Source organism: Alligator sinensis, unplaced genomic scaffold (genome assembly GCF_000455745.1).
Source record: "Alligator sinensis unplaced genomic scaffold, ASM45574v1 scaffold20_2, whole genome shotgun sequence".
Taxonomy (NCBI): domain Eukaryota; kingdom Metazoa; phylum Chordata; order Crocodylia; family Alligatoridae; genus Alligator; species Alligator sinensis.
In genome coordinates this window covers 2,345,941-2,367,016 of record NW_005842012.1, presented here as the reverse complement: position 1 = coordinate 2,367,016, position 21,076 = coordinate 2,345,941, and the positions used below count along the sequence as shown (strand labels likewise).

General features: G+C 41.9%; 1 protein-coding gene across 8 annotated transcripts in view; it reads left to right on the top strand.

Annotated features, from left to right (window-relative positions):
* The window catches only part of ANGPT1 (angiopoietin 1), a 274,023-nt gene that overhangs the window by 108,727 nt on the left and 144,220 nt on the right, over window positions 1–21,076 (top strand). For 6 of the 8 annotated variants that reach the window (XR_003093647.1, XR_003093648.1, XM_025202019.1 and 3 more), the window contains 2 exons: window positions 15,570–15,725; window positions 19,516–19,637. Coding sequence is in view for 5 of the 8 variants with exons in the window: in XM_025202019.1 (XP_025057804.1) it covers window positions 15,570–15,725; window positions 19,516–19,637 (278 nt within the window). In the remaining 3 variants the exon portion in view is untranslated. Of the gene's footprint in view, window positions 1–9,508; window positions 9,599–15,569; window positions 15,726–15,748; window positions 15,898–19,515; window positions 19,638–21,076 lie in introns of those variants that run through there. The other 2 variants (XM_025202023.1, XM_025202024.1) reach the window with 2 other exon arrangements.

The following is a 21,076-nucleotide window of genomic DNA, read 5'->3' as shown; positions in this document are numbered from 1 at the left end:
CTATTTTATATGTAGGTTACGTCTCATCTCTAATAGTATAACACAGTAAGTGTACCTTAATTCACAATTTTGATCATAGCCCTTGGGATCTGTTTGCATGTTTCTCATTCTAATTATATTTGAAATAATATTACATACTATTCGGTTAATTACCTTAACTCATCAGTTGACTGAGGCAACCAACTCCATAAAGAAGTCCATGTTTTTATGGTCCTATGTATTTTCGGAAGCTGTACTGTAGCACTCTTAGCACTGTACAAAGAGTTCATGTTCAGTATTTCTTAAATGAAAAGGGCCCTGTCTGGAGGTAGGTAGAGGATAATGTAAGCATGTCAAATTTTTGAGAATGGGAAGAAAAAGTGTTGTCATTTTAACTAGTACTTAATGTTTTTATAGTGCTGTGAGAAACTTTACTGCCATAGTCATTTCTGGAAATGTTTACTTTTTGTGCCTTAACATTTTTAAATGATTCCATCAGAAGATATATTTATATTAATTTAATATTTGTTATAAAACTAATGTAAACATTGACATGTATCTAGGGCATCCATCCTTAAACCACTTGTGCTCCAAATTAATGTAATAAAAGTTGAGAATCATAAATATAGTCAACATTTATAGGGCACCAATGAATATTGCTATCTATCAGCATTAAGAAGCCATAATTGAAGGGATTTATGTGTACACCCATTTATATCTACGTACATATATATTGTGCATGAGAATAAATAAACCTTTGTCAAAATTTTAATTGCTGAATGACTGAAGTAGTTCTAAAACTTTCAGGTCTCCACCTCCTGTGGCTGTACAGAGGCATGAATTTTACAATTCAAGTAGGGTTTACCTAGAGCTATGTTAGGCCCAAAGGGACAAGAAGGTCAGTCTTCAATATAAAATGGAACCAAGCTGTTTGAAGCAAGCTTTAAACACAAAGGCTAAGTACAGACAGTCAGAAAGCTGAATTGATTCAATATTTGTAGATTAGTCTAAGCTACTTAGATTGAACCAATAAGCAAGTGAACAGACAGACAGAACAGCTCAGGAGGCTTGTCAGTGAGGCCCTAAGGGACCACGACCCCAGGGGGAGGGGAGTTCAGGAAGAACGGTTGCTCCTCAAGGGAACAATCCTCAATGCACAAGATAATTCTATTCCATCTCAGGTTAAAGGCAGCAAGAGGGCGCAGCAGCCCGCCTGACTCTCCAGGGATCTAGCAGACCTCCTGAGGCTAAAAAGAAAGGCCTACAAAGGACTGAGGATGGGATTCACCTCCAAGGAGGAATATTCTGCACTGGTCTGGTCCTGCAGGGAGCAAACCAGGAAAGCCAAGGCTGTAACTGAACTCCAACTAGCTTCGAGTATCAAGGACAATAAAGTCCTTTTTCAGATATGTGGGGAGCTGGAGGAAAAGCAAGGGCAACATTGGACCCCTGCTAAACCAGATAGCACAACTGACAACTGACACCCAGGAAAAAGCCAACCTATTAATTGGGTACTTTGCGTCAGTTTTTCATCAGTCCCATGGGACGCCCATACCCACTACGGGACAGGGAGGTCTGGGTGAGGGAGATCCCCTGTCCTCCATCAATGCTGACCTCTGAAGGAACACCTTGAGAGGCTGGATACCTTCAAGTCAGCTGGCCCTGACAATCTACGCCCCAGGGTACTCAAGGAGCTGGTGAGCATCATAGCCCAGCCCCTGGAACAGATCTTTGAAAACTCCTGGCACTCTGGTGTAGTGCCTGAAGACTGGAAGAAGGCCAATGTGGTGCCTATCTTCAAGAAAGGGAGGAAAGTGGATCCGGCAAACTACAGGCCCATCAGCCTGACCTCTATCCTGGGGAAGGTCTTAGAAAAGTTTATTAAAGAGGCCTTAATTCCTTAATGGTTTATTAAAGTTTATTAAAGAGGTCTTAATTCCTTAATGGACTGGCTGACGCCAACATCCTGAGGGATAGCCAGCATGGGTTTTTTGTGGGTAGGTTTTGCTTGACCAATCTCATTTCCTTTTACGACCAGGTGACCTATCACCTGGTTGGGAGAAGAGAGTGATGTCATATATCTTGACTTCAAAAAAGCCTTCGATCTGGTATCCCATGATCACCTCTTGGCGAAACTGGCCAATTGTGGCCTTTGGTCCACCACAATCCACTGGCTGGGAAACTGGCTCTATGGTTGGACCCAGAGGGTGGTAATTAACGGAAGTCAATTGTCATGGTGCCCTGTGACCAGTGGAGTCCCCCAAAGTTCTGTCTTTGGACCCATATTGTTCAACATCTTCATTAATGATGTGGACATTGGAGTCAGAAACGGACTGGCCAAGTTCACCGATGACACCAAACTTTGCAGCAAAGCTTCCACACCTGAAGACAGGAGGGCAATCCAGGCTGACCTGGACAGGCTCATCAAATGGGCAGATGAGAACCTGATGGTGTTTAACACTGAAAAATGCAAGGTTTTCCACCTTGGGAGGAAAAACCTGCAGCATCCTTATAGGCTCAGCAGTGCTACGCTGGCTAGCACTATGAAAGAAAGAGACTTGGGGGTCATCATTGACCACAAGATGAACATGAGCCTTCAGTGTGATGCTGCAGCTAGTTAAGTGACCAAAACACTGGCTGCATCCATAGATGCTTCTCAAGCAAATCCCAGGACGTCATTCTCCCCTTGTACTCAGCCTCGGTGAGGCTGCAGCTGGAGTACTGTGTCCAGTTTTGGGCTCCACAATTCAAAAAGGATGTGGAGAAGCTTGAGAGAGTCCAGAGAAGAGCCACACGCATGATCAGAGGTCAGGGAAACAGACCTTATGACGACAGGCTGAGAGCCCTGGGGCTCTTTAGCCTGGAAAAGCACAGGGTCAGGGGTGATCTGATGGCCACCTATAAGTTTATCAGGGGTGACCATCAGTATCTGGGGGAACATTTGTTCACCAGAGCGCCCCAAGGGATGACGACTAGGTCGAACGGTTATAAACTACTACAAGACCGTTTCAGGCTGGACATAAGGAAGAATTTCTTTACTGTTCCAGCCCCTCAAGGTCTGGAATAGCCTGCCATCGGAGGTGGTTCAAGCACCTACATTGAACACCTTCAAGAGAAAATTGGATGCTTATCTTGCTGGGATCCTATGACCCCAGCTGACTTCCTGCCCTTCGAGCAGGGGGCTGGACTTGATGATCTTCCGAGGTACTTTCCAGCCCTAATGTCTATGAAATCTATGAAATCTATGCCACTCACAGTCAATAAACAGATACCACACTCAGATACTATAGCAATGAGCACAATATGGGTATAATAAAGAAGAACATCATTAAAAATATAAGGCACTAAGCTATCAAATGTTTCATGGAGGCATTTGGAGCTATGCTACAGTTTATTTCTAGAGTTCAGTAGAATTTTAGATACAAGTTAGCAATGTAGTATGGCAACTAAATAACTTGGGCAGCTTGGATTGTATTCTTCAGAGGTATCACACAATGAAGGAGGGAATTTCATTGGTACCAGTCCTGGTAGTAAGCAGTACATCCAGTAGGAAGCATTTACAGTATCAGACTCACTTACATGAAAGTCATTCCAAAAGAAGTCGCTTTCAAAAGACTATTTTTGCTATATATTTAGACTATCTTTGCCAAAGAGGATTAATTGTTTCCTTCCTTTATTGGATAAATATTGTGTAAAAGAAAACAAATGTTCCTCTTATTATTCATCTTCCTTTATGCCTCCTGCTTCAGCATAGCATGGGGATGGGTCATATTTGCAGTCAACTGTATAAGCAGAGAGGAGATTTGTTTATGGAAAGTTAGATTAAAAACTATTGCTGGGAATCTAGCAGACCTTTTCAGGGGTAATATTAAACAGGAAATATATTTAAAATAGTAATTTAATAATCAGAGAATAAAGAAGATATTCTGATTGCTTTCTTAAAAAGCTTCTTTATGGAACCATTTAATCACATGTGATTCTCAGTTATGCTACTTATAGATTTTATTAAACCGTACTTATATATAATGAGAGAGCCAGTATTTGAAAAAAAAGTAATTGAAACAGTTTCCCACTGTGTTTCATATGATTGTTGTAATAACTGTAGGTTACCAGACTCCAAAAATGACAAATAATAGGCTCCTACTTCTTTTGGTTGTGTTAATCTAAATGTAACAAATTGTGGGGGTGAGCTGCACTTTTCCAGTACACACTGGACACCTAGCGAAGGTGTCCAAATGCCTGAGAGACAAGTTGCTTAGAAAGCTCAGGTTACATTATTAAACTGGTTCAAATCAATACTCCAATCAGTTTAGTGTACAGTTCTTGATTTATCAGATGTTTTGGAAGGAAGTGAAGTTTAGCCTGTCCAATAAACCTAACCCAAGGAATTGTAACATGGAGTCACCCCAGTAGGAGATGTGCTTTTTATTCTAAAACATTACTATTAATATTCCTTATAAATCCTGAGCCCTACAGATGGCAGCAGCTGTGATTCCCCAGGTCCAGGGCTTTCACACATCCCCAAGCCCTGAGGATTGTAGCTGCCATGATCCCCAGTTGCCATCCCTAGGGCTCAGGGATTTTATGCTGGACATGGCGCACCCTTGCAGTTGGGAGCACCATCAGCTGAAGGGGCTCCCAGCTACAGGGGAAACCCTGCTACATGTGCAAATTAAAGCTCTGTAGCAACCAGCTATAAAATTAGTAGAGATTTTCAAGTTCTACCTTTATATCTGATTAGAGATTTTTATTATGTGATAGCTACTTTGCACATATAGCTGGTTTCCAGGTAATGTCACAATTAACCAATTAATTGTGCAATACCTATAACACATAGAGGAGCCCTGAATGTTAAAATGTTGAATTTAGGTCTGAAATAGAGTTCTGCTGGCTTTCTCTGAGTTATCTTGAGATGAAAAAGCTGTATTACCATGTGCCAATATATATATCTATATAAACTTCCATAAAGCTTTATATAGTTCAAGCTTACTTAGGAACTCTTGTAGCTTTCAATGAGGCTGGGTGTTATCAACATGTTGGAAGTGATGTGGGTTAAAAATAATGAAACTATATGGGTGTGAACATTATACATGGCAAAATCATGTGTGTTTATTTCAGTGATTACATAGTAAAATAAACAAACATTCATTGTGTATATACATACATATTCAAATAAATGTACTTGGTGTGTTTGTTTAAATCTGAAACTGGACATAAGTTTAACATTAGGTCAAAACAATGTTATTGTTTCTTCCCATCTGTAAGTCAAATCTAACCTTGTATGAATATGGGTAATATGAGTGTGATTGAAAAAATGCACAGGACTTCCTAGTTCTGACTAGGAAGAAGCATTTGTGATATACTCAAAGACATATGTTTAGAAAAACAAAGTTATAAATGTTTCCAATCAGATATGATGTAAAAGTGTAATAGCATGGACTTTCTAACACACTTGCACATTTCTTTATAATCTTATTAGAAAGACAAATCCATTGGGTCATATGTTCTACTAGTATGCAAATTAATGTCATTCCATTGAAGACAATAGTATGACACTAATATATACTGGTCCATTTGTTTGAATAGTTAATTTATCCTTGGATAGGTGAGCCCTTTCTTAAGTAATTTAAGTTGGAAACCTACATTATTATAAATCAGAATTAAGATTTGATATGCATAGAAATAAGGTAATTCATAGTTATGGTGCTCTCCACATTACTATATATGTTTTTGAAGGTGAGAGACTTAATACCAGTGCAAAATAAAACATTACCTGAATACTATTTGTAAACATGAGAGAAGAGTTCAAAAAATAAAAAAGTTAACTTAATCTTTACTTTAGTGAAGGCTTTGAACTTTGGGTATATTACATTCAATAGCACTCAAAATTAGAGTAGCCAAACCTCCCCAGAGCACCTTGTTTCACTGTAGTTAGTAAATGACTAGCAGTACAAATTCAGTTTTGGAACAACGGACCTGAAAATGACAAAGACAATGGTTTTTTCCTCCCCAGGGTAATGGATGGAGGGGAGTGGAGCACGTGGTGTGTGTGGCGGGGTCAAATAGTGCACTCCCTCTTGTGCCTGATCCCACCACCTCTGCACCTGACTGCCTCCCCTGCAGTGTCAGGCCCCCTTCCTCCTCCACCTCTGCTCCCACTCCTGCCCAACCCCCAAGCTACTGTTCCCACTTTTCCTCTCCCCTCAGCCTCTCTTCTCCCCACCTTCCCCTCCTCAGTTTCTGTTCCCCACTCCTCTCCCCCCCCATCCAGAGAGTGGCAGGCTCTGTCTCTGTCCTTACCTGGGGCGTGGAGCACAGCCCAAGCCAGCCCCTGTAGTAGCCATGCAAGCTGTGCGCCACTGCTGTGGAGCCAGTTGGTTGAGGGCTGTGCTCAGTATCCCAGACTGCCAGAGTGCATGGTGCCTGCGGGTGTGCAGCAAGGGTAAGTGGGGGATGCAGAGAGACAGGCAGGGGAGCAGAAGCTACATTGGGGGAATAGATGGGGGAAAGAGGCTGCAGAGAGGAGATGGTGGGGTGCAGAGGTGGTGAGAGGGAGGCATGCAGCAGCTGTGGCTATGGTCCCACCCCTGAGTACAGGCTGGAGCCTGAGCCACAGGAGCTGCCTACCCTCCTCTGCCCTTGTATGCAATTCAAAGCTGAGGGTCTTTCCTCCCATGTTAAACCCAGCATTCTTTCCTGCCCAGGGCAGGGGGTCGGACTCGATGATCTACTGAGGTCCCTTCTGACCCTAACATCTATGAATCTATGAGTAAATATGGAATATAAACAACAGTAATTTCTGGGGGTCATCCATCAACAGTAAGGTAGTAAATTTACTGAAATTGTATGTCTGTGTGAATCTTCTTGCACCTTAATCTGGGTCATGATCTTCCTGGGATATGTGCCAGAAGCTTTCCTCCTCACACGTTTCTCATTGTTTCATCTGCCTCACCCAAAGGTGATGTCCCTTCAAGTGTAACCAAGAACTAGGGAAGGATAGCTGACACATAGCCATATATGATCATCACTTGCTGATTCCCAGATGATAGCTCAGAGGTAGTTATTGCTGCTGAAAGGATGATGAATTGCCTGCATGTTCTCCGTGCAAGTCCTCCATGTTACTACAAAGCAAAGGCAGTGGAAAGGAGTCAAATGGCAAGATGGCTCCTTCTGTACAGACCAAAGAGGTCTCCTCTTTTTAATTCTGTTGGGCACCAAAACTCCACTCTTTGGGGTGTTACTTCTCAAGAACTCTGCCTAGGAGGAAGTTGGCTACAATGGAATAGGCAGCTAAAGAATAGGTCAGTAGGGCACAGCCTTGCTCCTGCAGCAGGGAGGCTGCTAGAGCAGTAGTCATAACCTGCCATGGCAACCAGTCTTCCAGCTTGAATGAGAAACTGCTGCTCTGATGGAGTGCCACCTGACCGGGACGGGCAGGGCGTAAGCTGCATATAAGCCCAGGACCTGAGCTAATCAGGGAGTTGAGTTATTGGATTCATAGAGAAGCTCTTGGCTACAGATGATAGGAAAGGTCTTTGGTGATCCCTGGAATCCCTTAAGGATGCAAATAAGGTGATGGAGGCTTGTTATCAGAGGGATATAACCCAGGGCAAGGGGAGGTATGGCTGCTCTGACAGTAATTTACTGTTGATGTTTGGATTCAGCACGGGTTTAGTTTGTTACAGCCAGTGTGCTTATTCCTTTCTTACAGCTGAATCTAGTAGTTTGTGTTTTGGACTAGTAGCGGTTGGTTGGAGGAGGTCCCAATAGTGTCTGAGGGCACGTGAGTGTCCTGAGCCTACTAAGAGCCCAAGACACAGAGTGAGCTTTGGCCCAAAAGCAGGCAATAGACAAGTGGGAGAGGGTTGCTTATGTGAGGCAGAACCCAGGCTGGCCCAGGAGGCCTAGGCAGAGAGCCAAGGGAGACTCAGAACCCAGAGTAGGGCAGAGACAGGGCCAAGGTCCCAGATAGAGCCAAAGCAGACTCAGTGCCCAAGGCAGGGTGGAGACGGGGCCAGGGCCAGGGTCCCAGACAAACAGTGCCCAGAGCAGGGCAAGGACAGGACCCAGGGTGTCCAAGATGGACTAATACCAGAGCTAGGGAGTTCAGGGTCCAAAGAAAACAGATGGAGGCTTGAGCCAGAAAGATGATCTGGCACAATGGACCAGGGCTAGAGGGCCCAGAAAAAGAAAAGGGGCAGAGGCTGAGAAAGCTAAGGCCCCAACAAGGAAACAATTGCACAGTAACACCTGCAAGCCATGGGCATCATGTAAGGGGTGGATGGAGTTGTGTAACAGCCCTTTAAGCTAAAGGTGCGCTGGGACAACACGGATGGGTCAGGAGGACCCACTTAGCCTTAGAATAGAGACCAGTGGGGGCTGCGAGATCTGCTGGCAATTGGAGGATATTGGCTTCCTCTAGGACTTCTAGGCAGCTTCCCTTTTAATCAGAGAAGTATGTCAAGGCATGGTGAGCAAGTGAGAGAGGGAGGGCACCTTAGAGCTCAAACAGGACAAGAATGTCATGGTCAAGGGGTGTTATGGCCATCCCTGAAATACAAACCTTGCTGGTTACATCTGTCTGTACCCTAATGTGGCTGGGGATTTTAACAGGCCTTACAATATAATGAATAAGACTGTACTACAGAAAGCAGTCCTTTGATCAAAATAAGAATAAAAGCTTTCATTTTATTTATGACCTTACTGCCAGAAACAATTTTCATTTACTTATCCCTTATGTTACTATTTTAATAGCTCTATTAGTATTTGGGTGGTTTCTATGAAGAATTATTCAATAAACATTGTCCAGTAAAAGTTAGATAGCCTTAGTGCAAAATCCTTTGGAATGTTTATTAAACAATAATGCTGAATTTTCTGACAGTTTTATTTCTGAGAATGTTACAACCTTATTATGTATTCCACTGAGTCATCCAACATTACTGAGAACTCCCGTACAACTTAATGAGCATTACAAAGAGCAGATGCAGCTAAATTATCAGAAAGACCATCCATTCTCTCTATAGAGAAATACAGTAGAGAAAAAAATGTACCAAAGAAATGTATTTTGCTGAAAGACATGATAACGAAAATAAAGACCAGCAGCAATGCAAATAAGAAAATATTAGTGAAATAAAGATAGGAGTATTACAATTCCAAAATGGTTCAAATGTGTGTTTATTTTTCCAAGCAGGATTTTACATGTTACTTGTTTGTTATTCCTTGCTTTCATTTTTGAAAACTAGTCCTTGTAGCTATCTTTCAACACCTGTGAACCACTGCGAACATCATCTATTGGTGCTCTTCTCAGTTGATGTTATATTTGTTATATCCACTAAAATCAACATAATGCAAATAACTTCCACAGGCCTTAGATCAGACCTGCAGTGCTTGACCCTAAATAAATTTAGTTGGCTTCATTTTCCTGTAATAAAAATAATGGGTGAAATCTTGGTGCCATTGAAGTTAACGGGAGTTATGCCATTTGGTTTCAGCATGACCAGGACTGCATCCAGCTAAAAAAGAAGCAAAAGGAAGAAACAATTTAATGGAAACTTCAGGGCCCTGCTGACTGGTCACATGATCAAATTACTATAACCTTGTCCTTCCTTTCTTATACTCGGTAAATAGTTCCTGACAGTACTTTGTCTGAAATACATTCACAGAACTATAGGTTTGGTTTGGTTTGGTTTGGTTTTTTTATATCAAACATTTATGAAAGATGAAGGCTTTTTACACATATTTTCTGAACAGGGCAATAATTTTTGTTAAATGCATTCTCACACATCCAACTGGCTGCAGTTTGTATATGCTCCCATGCTTCATGTCTGTTTTCAGGTACAGTTCTTTTCCTCATACGTTCAAATAAACAAACCTAACATGTATTCAGAGGTATACTCAGTGTAACCAACCGTGGTATAGTCAATGTAACCAACCGTTTGTATTTTGTGGTTCTTGCAATATTTATGTTTTTTCTTAAATTTCCAGCTCCTGGGTAGACTCAGCTGAATATGTAAGAACTGCCACTTATGTAAAAATAAAAGACCAAAGTGTCTAATCCTCCCATTGTAGAAAAAAGCTTAAAATCTGACTCAAGTGACATATAAAGGTTCAGGAACCAGAAGGCACAAAATACCCTTTTATTTATATTAATAAAACTCATGATTCATTTTTTAAAAACTTAATGCCTTTTAATAATTTAATTTTTGTGGCCTAACTTATGATGTTGTGATAAGTAACATTCTAGAAACTGTTGAATGCAGAGATTAAAATCCCCACTGAATTTATATTTCTACAAGTTATTTATTCATGTATACATGTATGTATATTATTAAGATATACTGAATTTGTCATGTAAATAAAATAATCAACAAATAATATGTATGGAGCAAATCCAGTGGCTCCCCTCCAGCTTTTCCCTCTTCTCAGTTGATTGCATTATGAGCCTCCATAATAACTTCCCTGTGACAATATCTTGGTGTAGCCTATACTGTATTTTCCTGCTTTAGAACTCATCCCTTTCAGTCAAGAAGTAGATGTAGGAAACAATATGATCATCCCGTATAGGTATCCAAAATTTTAGAATGGGAATAAAAAGGTCCATTCCAGTGGCACTTGCACATACAATATATACAGTAATTCTATGTGGGGTCTGGTTGAAGACCAATTTACTGGTTAAAGAAAGTCAATAAGCATCAAGTAGTAGCTTTAAAAATAGTATTCACTTCATGCGGTACATGAGGAGTGTGTCATATCAACATAGTGATCATGACAGCGTGTCATATCAATATAGTAATCAAGCGGGTCTGCAGGAGATCAACAGCTATGTTGCTGTAGCAGTACGCTCCCCCAATATAGTGCACTGCTACGGCAAAGTGCTGGCAAAATCTAACCATGCGCTGCAAGCATGCCGCAGTAACTGCCCAAACTGGGCCGTGCTTTAGTACTCCCTTCCTCCAAGTCCAAAAGGATGTACTAAAGCACAGTGCCATAGCATTGTCACTGTACAGTGATTTGTATAAAAAAATCAAGATGTATCAAAAAAATTCTGCATGTGAAGCACAATGTAAAATCATCATGGAGCAGTAAAATCTTGCTTGGACAACCCAGTTCCTATCTTTTACCACAACATGGTAAAAGTTCCTGTGATAAATGGATAAGTTACATAAAGTAATTAACCTGAATTGGGAATGGATCTCTGGAGATATCAGTTTGTCTTTTGTAATTAATCCTTTGTTTTATTATTTATCAAAGTCATTATTATGGCAAGTCCCTTGCTCTCAAGGATGACATTGCCATAATAGGGTTCATTAAATCAAGTGTAGTGAATGCAGAAACAACCATAAAGGCATATTTGCACACCTTGTGCCACAAATTTCACAAGACTACTCCAACACCCCATATATGAGCCAATCTATTACTACTGCTGACATCTTTTGCCTCATTTACTTTTCCTGCTGAGGAATGTGGTATTGTTCTTCTGAAAGGCTTATACCTTCTCTCACCTTTACATTCCCACTCTTTATGGCTAAGAGTTAGCCAATGAGCTATACTCAGTCAAGAGTACCTTGAAACACATCTGCTGAAAGACATGCGGTAATACCCAAATTAGCGTGGCAACTGGGTAGGTCAGGAAAACATTTTTGTGGTTTGGGATTGTGAGAGTTTCTTTATACCTCTCCTGCTGGGTGTCCAGCATTTTTTCAGGCTCAGATAATCATTTTTACTCATGAAATATTTAACCTTGAGGTAACAGTCTTTCTGTACATGTGGTATTAAAATCGTAGGCAATTCCAATTTGTTACAGATCTTTCTTTGGCTCAGCTGATGTGGCTTACCAGAATGTCCTTAGCAGTTATCCATCTGCACAGGAATGCTTATAGATAAGATGAAAGAAGATTTTGTTATTAATCACACACTGTGTATATGACTCTTGCTCCCTTTCTCCAAGTCTAAATCAACTACATCTGGTTCTTACCACTCAGCTGTACAGCTTACTCTACCAGAAGCAGGTTCAACTTAATTAAAAATAAATTACTAAGGGAGGTAGTTTCTAAAAATTGGGAATCTGTTAACCATAAAAAATACAATCAGTCATAGAAAGAAACCATTGACCAAGTTTGTAGCAGGTATAATTGGCATAGCTCCCTTGACTTCATTGGAGGTTCATCAGTTTATAACAGCTGCAAATCTGGACCAGTGCTGCTTCTGGTAATAATTTATGGAACATATTAAACATGTTGTCAGAACAGTGCTTGCACCATTCAGAAACTAATCTAGCATTTTCTAGAGTGGCAATGCCTTCATTGCATGTTGTAGCAGGGTCTAAGCAGCTAGAGAGCACAGTCCAAGCCTAGGTTAACTGAAACAAAATAAAACAAAGCCCTCTCTTTGGGGTTTCCAGTTTACTTTAGAGGGTTTTTGTTCAACCTGATAACACAGTCAGCAGAGTCTCTGGCTGCATTCCCTTCCTTCATTTCAACAGGCTGTAAGCTTGACCCAAACAGTATCAAAACAATTTAATAGCTTATGTCTCTAAAGTTATCTGTGCTTACTGGTCAACAACACTTATCATTTCCTCTCCTGGGAGTAGCCCTACTTCTTTTTGAAGTTCTGAGCATAGCTGCATTCAGTCTCATTCCCTCCTGAGATTGAAATCCCATGCTAGGATTTAACCCAAGAAAACTGCACAGTTTTGTGAGGAGTGAAAGTGGGGGCATAGTGGGATGGGAAACAAGGAGTTCCCATACATGTGCAGGGTGCTTGCTATGATGCTCTGGAAATCCATTAATTGATTCATCTAGTCTGATGGAGCACGGAAATGAATGTGCTCCAGCAAATACTCGTGTTACATGTATCAGCATCCCCACACTGAAAAATGGTGGCAGATCTCTTTGAACTAAAGCTTGTTGAACAAGCTATAGTTAAAGTGCCCCATTGCAATTTTTTCAGCTCGGGGACACTGCTACACGTGACAATCGGGTGCTTTTAATTAACATGGCTTGCTAATTAAAACACCTCCCATGCCTCTCAGAGCACATGTAAAAATGCCCAAGGATTCCCATCTGCAACATGCTGAGCTACCTGTAAAACACCTTGCATTACCAAACTTGATGCTCTCTTGCACTGAACTCTGTTCAGTGCAGGGACAATTTTGCAGCCAGTCACTGTTCTCTGCTTCTCCACTATAGCTGCTCCAGTCCTCACATAATTTAGGGCAGCTAAAGAGTTTCTTTAATTTATTCCAGCTGGTTATGGTACCTAAGGGACTGTAAACTCGCTGAGATTTGGCAGACTGTCCTCCCCTCCGTATGTCCTATCATGTCTCTTCCTGCTACGACATGCCCCCTCTCTGGAGGTCATGGGAGAGACAGTTGTCATACGAACCATTCTGACTAGTTTTAGACCAGTTGTCATCTCCCACAAGCTAGAGGAATTCTCAGCTGGCCTCTATGACCAGATTCTGGTCCTCTTATGCTACTTGATGGAGTCAAAGGAGCGGGAAGAGAAAGAGGGAAAGGTCTTAGGTCTTTACGTAATCCCTGGCCTTTACATTAGGATTAAGCAAGAAACTTCCAATGCTTTGAAGTCCTTGTGTACTGTTTTTAAGATCCAACCATATATCATTGCTCAGTAATAAAATTATAATAAAGAGAAAATCTATTAAAAGCTGTAAAAAAAGATAGATATTTGCAATGTTAATATGCTACAGATACTTCAAATCAGTGGCTCAGTGACATGGCCAGGCATCTGAGACATGGGGGCAGCATCAACCTCCAGTTGCCACCACACCAGCAGTGTAATCATAATTGTAATGGTGTGGCTGCCATTTTGTTTCACTTCTTCGAAATTGGCCCCAAGGGTAATTGCTGCAGTTGCTCCTCCCTAGTTATGCCACTATTTTGCATTACATCATAAAATCACCAGCCTGGTTACTCCTTTATAAATCCATCATCCTTGAGTGCTCTTCGAATCTCCTATTAAGTAATAATGCAATTTATTGAGTAATCTACTCTGCCTCCCAATTCTGAAGACTATTTCGTGATGTAAAGTCCCAGCTTGTCCTCCTCTGTTTTTTAAAGTCCCTGTTCTTTTCTGAATCCTCTTAAACCTCATCTCACCCTCAAAGAGAAGTTGACAAGGACAATGTTACCAAAACTCATTCTGAATATCACTGCTAATTTACTTCATTTACTAACATGCAAACTCCCAAGCTTCTATATGTTAAAGCTGGTAAATTTGTTCTAAACAGTTTCTCATTCTTTAGAATTGTAAAGAGGATGGAACTAGCCCCACATTATGGAATAAGAAGGGTCTGTGTCAGCACTAGTAGCCATTGGGCCAATATATTTACTATGCAAACAAAACTCAGTAAGAGACACATGCTCATTTATGTCCTTCATTTTTATATATGAATCAATATGTTATTTGCTGAATCACCTGCAATGCAAATGCAGAGGCTTATTTTTTATTTTGCAAATTGCAATGAACTTCCATTTCTTTGAAGGCAGCATTCAGTTTTAAAGAAGCAGACTGGGGGCACGTCCCCACGAGTAGGAATGTGCATTTCTCCAGGGACAAACAGCAGTGGCACAATATGTGCTGCTGCTGCTTGTCCCTGGGGAACACCTATGCACATGTGCTCTGGAGCAGAGCAGGTGGGGTAAGGGAGGCTGGCCCCAGCAGCCTTACCAGGGGTCCTGGGGATCTATGGGAGCTGCAGCTGCAACAATCTGGCAGCAGGGAGCATGGGTCCAGCTGGCTAGGCTTCAGTTTTGGGTGGCACACACTGCCGCCACATGCACCACCCCACTTTTTTTAAGCACAGATTTTTTGACACAGGGATCTCCCAGTATCAACCCCCCCCCCCCCCCAACCTTGCCCAATGCTGAAAATTAGCAATACAGGGAATGCCTTCATGTGTGGCACATGCAAATTAGCAGTACAGGGAATGCCTTCATGTATGGCACGTGCAGTGTGCTGTGCTGCAAACGGGTCTGCAGTGCTAGATACTGCATATGTACACTCGTCTGGATGTGCCCTGAGCCTCTAAACAGACATCTCATTTGAGGTGATTCAGCTTGTTCCAACATATGACTTGGATCAAAACAGGAGCTGTACAGCCTTTTACACATGCAGCCCTTCAAGTTGCATTGGTGCTCCTCTGGCAAAGGTGGCAAGGATGAGCACACAGTCTGAGTGACTGCTCTCTGGAATGAATGGCAGTTGAGTTAAATGATGCACATAACAGTGTCCCAGGAAAAACTGACAGTACATTTTATCTGGCATATTTCATAAATACTTGAAGCGGGATAGTGGATGTGAATATCTAGGATCCCAGCACAAAAGGCTTTCTCCTGGGAGAAATGCAACATCTATTTACAGCCCAGGGAGAGAAGGACTTTACAGTGCTGAAAGCTTTCATACAAAACTTTCATTGACCCCACATAGGACCTCAAATAATGGTGAGGGATGGTTTTCACTGAGAGAGCTTACATCAGGATTCCTAGCTGAGCATTCCTCTGTCATTACAAGAAAGCTTGAAGTAGTACTTTTACTTTGCAAAACTCTTATTGTTGTTCTTTCTTTCACAGCTTGAGAACTACGTTGTGGAAAATATGAAGTCAGAGATAGCTCAAATACAGCAAAATGCGGTTCAGAACCATACAGCCACTATGCTTGAAATAGGAACCAGCCTTCTAAGTCAGACAGCAGAGCAGACAAGAAAACTCACAGATGTTGAAACCCAGGTACATCCCCAAGGCCATATTTCACAAACTGTTAACAGCAGAGAGCCTTGCCCACTACCTTCTCTTTCACTACATCATCTTTCAACACTGTGATCCAAGATACATTCATACCTTGTGTATGCTGGTAGCAACAGCAATGATGATTGTCATTTTTTTTTTTTAATTTAATGAGGTTGGTATATCTAACTTTGCATGTATCTGTCAGGGTGAACTAGCCAAGAAAGTTCCCAATATTTGACCTCAAATAAACAGCCTAGCTACTGACTGTGAACAACATAATTTTCAAACTAAATAAATAGTTTTAAGACAAAATAGTTATTTTGATGTTTTGTTAAAGTTTTCTAGTATCTTCCAATCTTTTAAAAAGTATTTTACCTAGAGAATTTTTACATCTGCAAGAGAGAAAAAAGAACATTCATGTGCCAAGTACTCTACAGTTCTGCATTTGCTATTCTACAAAGTTTTATAATGTGGCTTGAATTAAAGATTGTTTTGTAATGACTGCAGAGGCTTGCCCATAACAGATATATGTTCTGTTCTCATAACCAGTAATTCATCCAGCCTACCACATAAGACTAGGTATTTTGCTTATCAAAGTGCAATATATAATATTCCTTTTCTACTGAATTTTCTATCAGTCTTCTATTCGTGCTGAATTTTTTTTGTCTTCAGTGATTTCCCCTTGTTGTTAAAATAAATGCATTGATGTGCTATGTGTATTTTGGTTTGTTTAAGGCAGGATATATACTGTTTGAGATAGATCATATCATCTGAACTCAAATCCTTATGCAAATTTACAATGCCCCTCCCATACTATTATATAATCACATCACAGCATATAGGTAGACATGATGAACATATGGTGGTGGTAAAACAGTGTGACATAAACTCTAAGGGCATTAACAGACATATGACTGAAGTATCTAACTGCAAAAGTGCAAGCATAATTGTGACTTTATGCCTTTTCAGGAGCTACCCAGATTTTGGGTCTGCACAACAATAAATGGCGATCATGTGCCCATGTACTCTTCCCTGACAAAGGTAGAAAACAGCTGTAGTCACTGAGCTGTGGCTCCCCAGGCTTAATCGAAACCTTGCTTTAAACTTGTGCTAAGATAATGCCCAGTTGTCTTAGCTGTGTCTGGAACAGGGAGTCAATGGAACATCATCCTTTATGCCATTGGCTTCAAAACCTGTTGTTCCTTGGTCACACTAGCCTGCTAGACTTTGAGTGAACTTTTGGCTAAGGATGGATGTTCAAGAAGGTCAACACAGAGGCATTCTAAGTATTGCATTCTCCTCAAAGTGCCCTAGATTAGTGCAGGAGGAACAGAACTGACGTTTACCCTTAGAGAGGGGGCACAGAAGTGACCTTCACTGGCCAAAGTCAACAGGCTGGAGGGGCTCCTCATGCCTCCCAGGAGGCTACCGAGGCAGCTTCTATCCCCGCCCCCAGCAGCTGGCAGCAATGGCTTCGGGGAGGGAGGAGGGCATCAGAGCCCCCCCCCCGCTGTGCAGCTGCTCCCCAATTTGCTGGCCCAGGTCTGGGGAGAGGGGGTGGTTGAGGTCTCCATGGTAGGCAAACTCCCTTCCCCCAGCTGCAGCCAGCTCAGGGCTGTGCTGCTTTTCACTGCATTGGGTGTTGGGGGAGGGGGAAATGCAGCCCCTCTGCCACACAGGCCCAACCCCCACCCCACAAGACCCAAGCCAAGAAGCTGGAGGGGGCTTTGTTCTCTCCCCCCTCCTGCTCCCCACCTCCAGTTTCTGGCATAGTGAAAAGTGCTGCAGCCCCGTGCTGCAGCTCCTGGTTGCACTTGTCAGGAGGATCAGGAATGGGCATCAGGGAACAGAGCCCCGCTGCCACATGAGTGCCCCACAGCTTGCTGGCTCGGGGCTTGGGAGGGCTGGTCCAGGTCTGTGCAGCACAAGGGCACTGTTCCCCCAGCTGTACTGTTTTTCACCACATCAGGAACTGAGGGGGAGGAACAGATCCCCACTGCTGCATGGGTCCCCCCAGCTTGCCGGCTCAGATCTTGGAGAGGGACAAGCAAGGTCCTTGTGTTGGGGAGGCTCTGGTCCCCCACCCCTTTGCCTGAACACTCTGACAACTGTAGCCAGGAGCTGCAACATGGGGCTTCCTGGCCCATCTTTTTGCGGTGCTGGGAGCTGGGGTGACAGGAAGGGAAAAAGCCCCCCTGCCATGTGGGCTCCCTCCAACTTGCTGGGTCAGGTCTTGGGGAGGGACCAGGCTGGGTCTGTATAGCAGGGGGGCTCCATTCTCCTTCCCCTCCCCCCACTTCCTCCAGTTCCCAGCATGGTGAAAAGTGGTGCAGCCCTGAGCAGGAAAGAGACTGAGCTTTTTCTGTTTCCTTTCTGTGACAGCCCAGGAACAGGACTAGCCAAGGGCCAAGGATCACTGGCCGAGGCTAGCATGTCATCCTGAGAAGGGGTTGGCAGAATTTGACCTACCTTGCCTCATGATGGGCTGTGGTACAGATGTTCAATAAAGCACTCTAACCTAAAGCACTTTACTCTGATACTATATCCATCCAGGGTTAACTCAGAGTGGAATCCGCCATTTTTAAAGCACACATGCTACGAACTTCTGTTTGGTTATGGCCGTAGGGTTGTAGAGTCCTTTCTCCATGCCTATTGCACAATGAGTGTAATCTCTATACCTAGAGTTTGACATTTTAATATGGTAGGCAGGGAACGGGTGAGGCTTGGCTCAACCCGTGTGCCTGTGGATAAGGTGCTATTTACTAATTTCTGAGCCAAGTACAAGTAAAGAGGAACTTCAATCTCAGAGAAGTCTCCCAATAGTTTCAAAACAAAACAATGCATTATTAAGCCAAGTGTAAGTGCTAGGTTTAACATTTTTTCATGTAAGTTTTCCTATTAGCCATGCATGAGAGAGCATTGCCATGGAATCATAATGATAGTGATAATGTTTTGCATTATTAAATAGACAGTATATTCCGTTCTTGAAGTGACTGAATTTCAGTGATGGGTCCCTGCAGCAAATAGACTTTTCCATAAAAAAAAAAGCTTCATAGCCTGAAGTGATGAAAATTGAAATTTTAATGCAGGAAACTCAGTCACCTTATTGTCATTTTTGCTGAAAATTCCCTCAGTGCTTGAGAGACAAAAGTGGTTATTAGAATTCATTATCTCACCTTTAAAAATGTTCTTGTCAGTTCATTATAGTCTTATTGGGTAAGTTGCTCTCTATGGGTGGAATCCTGATGCTGCACACAGCCCCTTTGGAGTAAAGAAAAACTACATGAAACAATTGGCATGGGACTTGTATCTCTCATAAACTCTGTGTTTTAGTGCAAGTGGCAACAATGTAAGCAAATACACTAAATGCCTGCCACTGTTGCAAAAGAAACATCTCAAGAGAGCACTGTCACACAAGTTCTATTTACTAAACAGTGGATGCAACAGTTTGGCATCTCTTCACATGCTAATTACTTTGGCACTCCTCTGATGCAAGCATGCTCTGTATTAGCATGGTTTGATGCTTGTCACCTTGCCCACAATAAAAAATACTTGTCAGGCACCTTTTCCTGATTAAAATAGCATACTCTGCAGCAAATGTGGGTCTAGATCCTTAACTGCCAAGCATAGCTTCACTGATGTTTAAAAATATATTAAAACCTAAACTGGAACCTTTCAATTAATCACCATACAGGTCTGCCAGGAAGTAGAATTAACCTGTCCCTGTTCATGTCTACAACATGGTAATACTAAACTATTGCAAGTTTTAATACTTTTATTTATCCTTAAGGTACTAAATCAAACATCCAGACTTGAAATTCAGCTGCTGGAAAATTCGTTATCTACTTACAAGCTGGAAAAACAACTGTTACAACAGACACATGAAATCCTGAAAATTCATGAGAAAAACAGGTGAGAGTAGATTGTTGGCCCCATAAATGTCTCTTTTTTCCTCAGTATAAAGAACTTTCTATTAATGTTACTTTAGACCACCAGGAAAACAGAGCTTCTGAGGCTTAACGAAGCAAATATAGGTATGTGGGAAGTCTTGGTAAAATCTAAATTGACAGATGCTAGAAATTATATAAAGAATCAGCAAAACCTATACTTTACATCACTGACACACAATTTCCCTGTGAAGCTGGCCACTGCTATGGCTCAGTGATAATCTTTGGATATTATATACATGTTTAAACTGGAATAAAACTAATTTTGTGTGTATGTTTACAAAATAATTATAAGCCTGCCAGCCTGATTCTAATCCTGGGCAAGGTGAGAAAAGAAATATATATGACCTGATTATTAAAACAAAAAGGGTAAGTAGTATACTTACTATTTAATGCCAACTGGCAAAGCTTTAGGAAACATAGATTTTCTCTAATTAATCTGTATATTTTTGGATGAGATTACAATCTTGGTTAAAAAATGTAGTAGTGTCCATGTAATAAACTCCTGTAAGGACTTTGATATTAGACTGCATGATAATTTGATCCAGATATTAGACCAGAGCACATAATTTGAATAAATTAGGAACTAGACAGGCTGAACTGATAGGTTTCAGAAGGTGGTGGTAGTAAAGAATCGTTATTGAACTAATATACCTCTGATGGGATTCATAGGTATCAGTTCTTGATCCAAAGATTTTAATCTTTTTATCAATTCTCTGGCCAAAAAAATCCCTTTAAAATCTTTATCATTAAAGACAATGTGTAAATGAAGAGGGGGACAGGTCACAGATTCAGAGAAATCTGGTATAATTGGTAAGCATGTCAGTACGACCAAGTAACTAAATCCCTGGATGATGGCGTCACTGTGGAAATAGTCTTTCTAGACTTTAAGAAGGCCTTGGACACTGTCTCTCACCCCATCCTCATCAATAAATTAAGCGACTGCGGCACTGATGCCTGCACAGTTGGATGGGTAAAAAATTGGCTGACGGGATGCACCCAGAAAGTAGTGGTGGATGGGTTGTACTCAACCTGGCAAGATGTGAGCAGTGGGGTACCGCAGGGCTCAGTCCTCGGGCCCGCACTGTTTAACATCTTCATCAGCGACTTGGACAAGGGGGTGGAAAGCACGCTGTCCAAGTTTGCTGATGACAGTAAGATGTGGGGCAAGGTGGACACACTTGAAGGGAGAGAGAGGCTGCAACTAGATTTAGACAGACTACAAAAGTGGGCAGATGAGAATAGGATGGGGTTCAACGTAGATAAATGCAGGGTGCATACAGCATACATACATGCTGGGAAGTTCCCCTCTTGAAAGCACAGAGGCGGAAAGGGATCTTGGAGTCATTATTGACTCCAAGATGAACATGAGCCACCAATGCCAGACCGCAGCCAGCAAGGCCA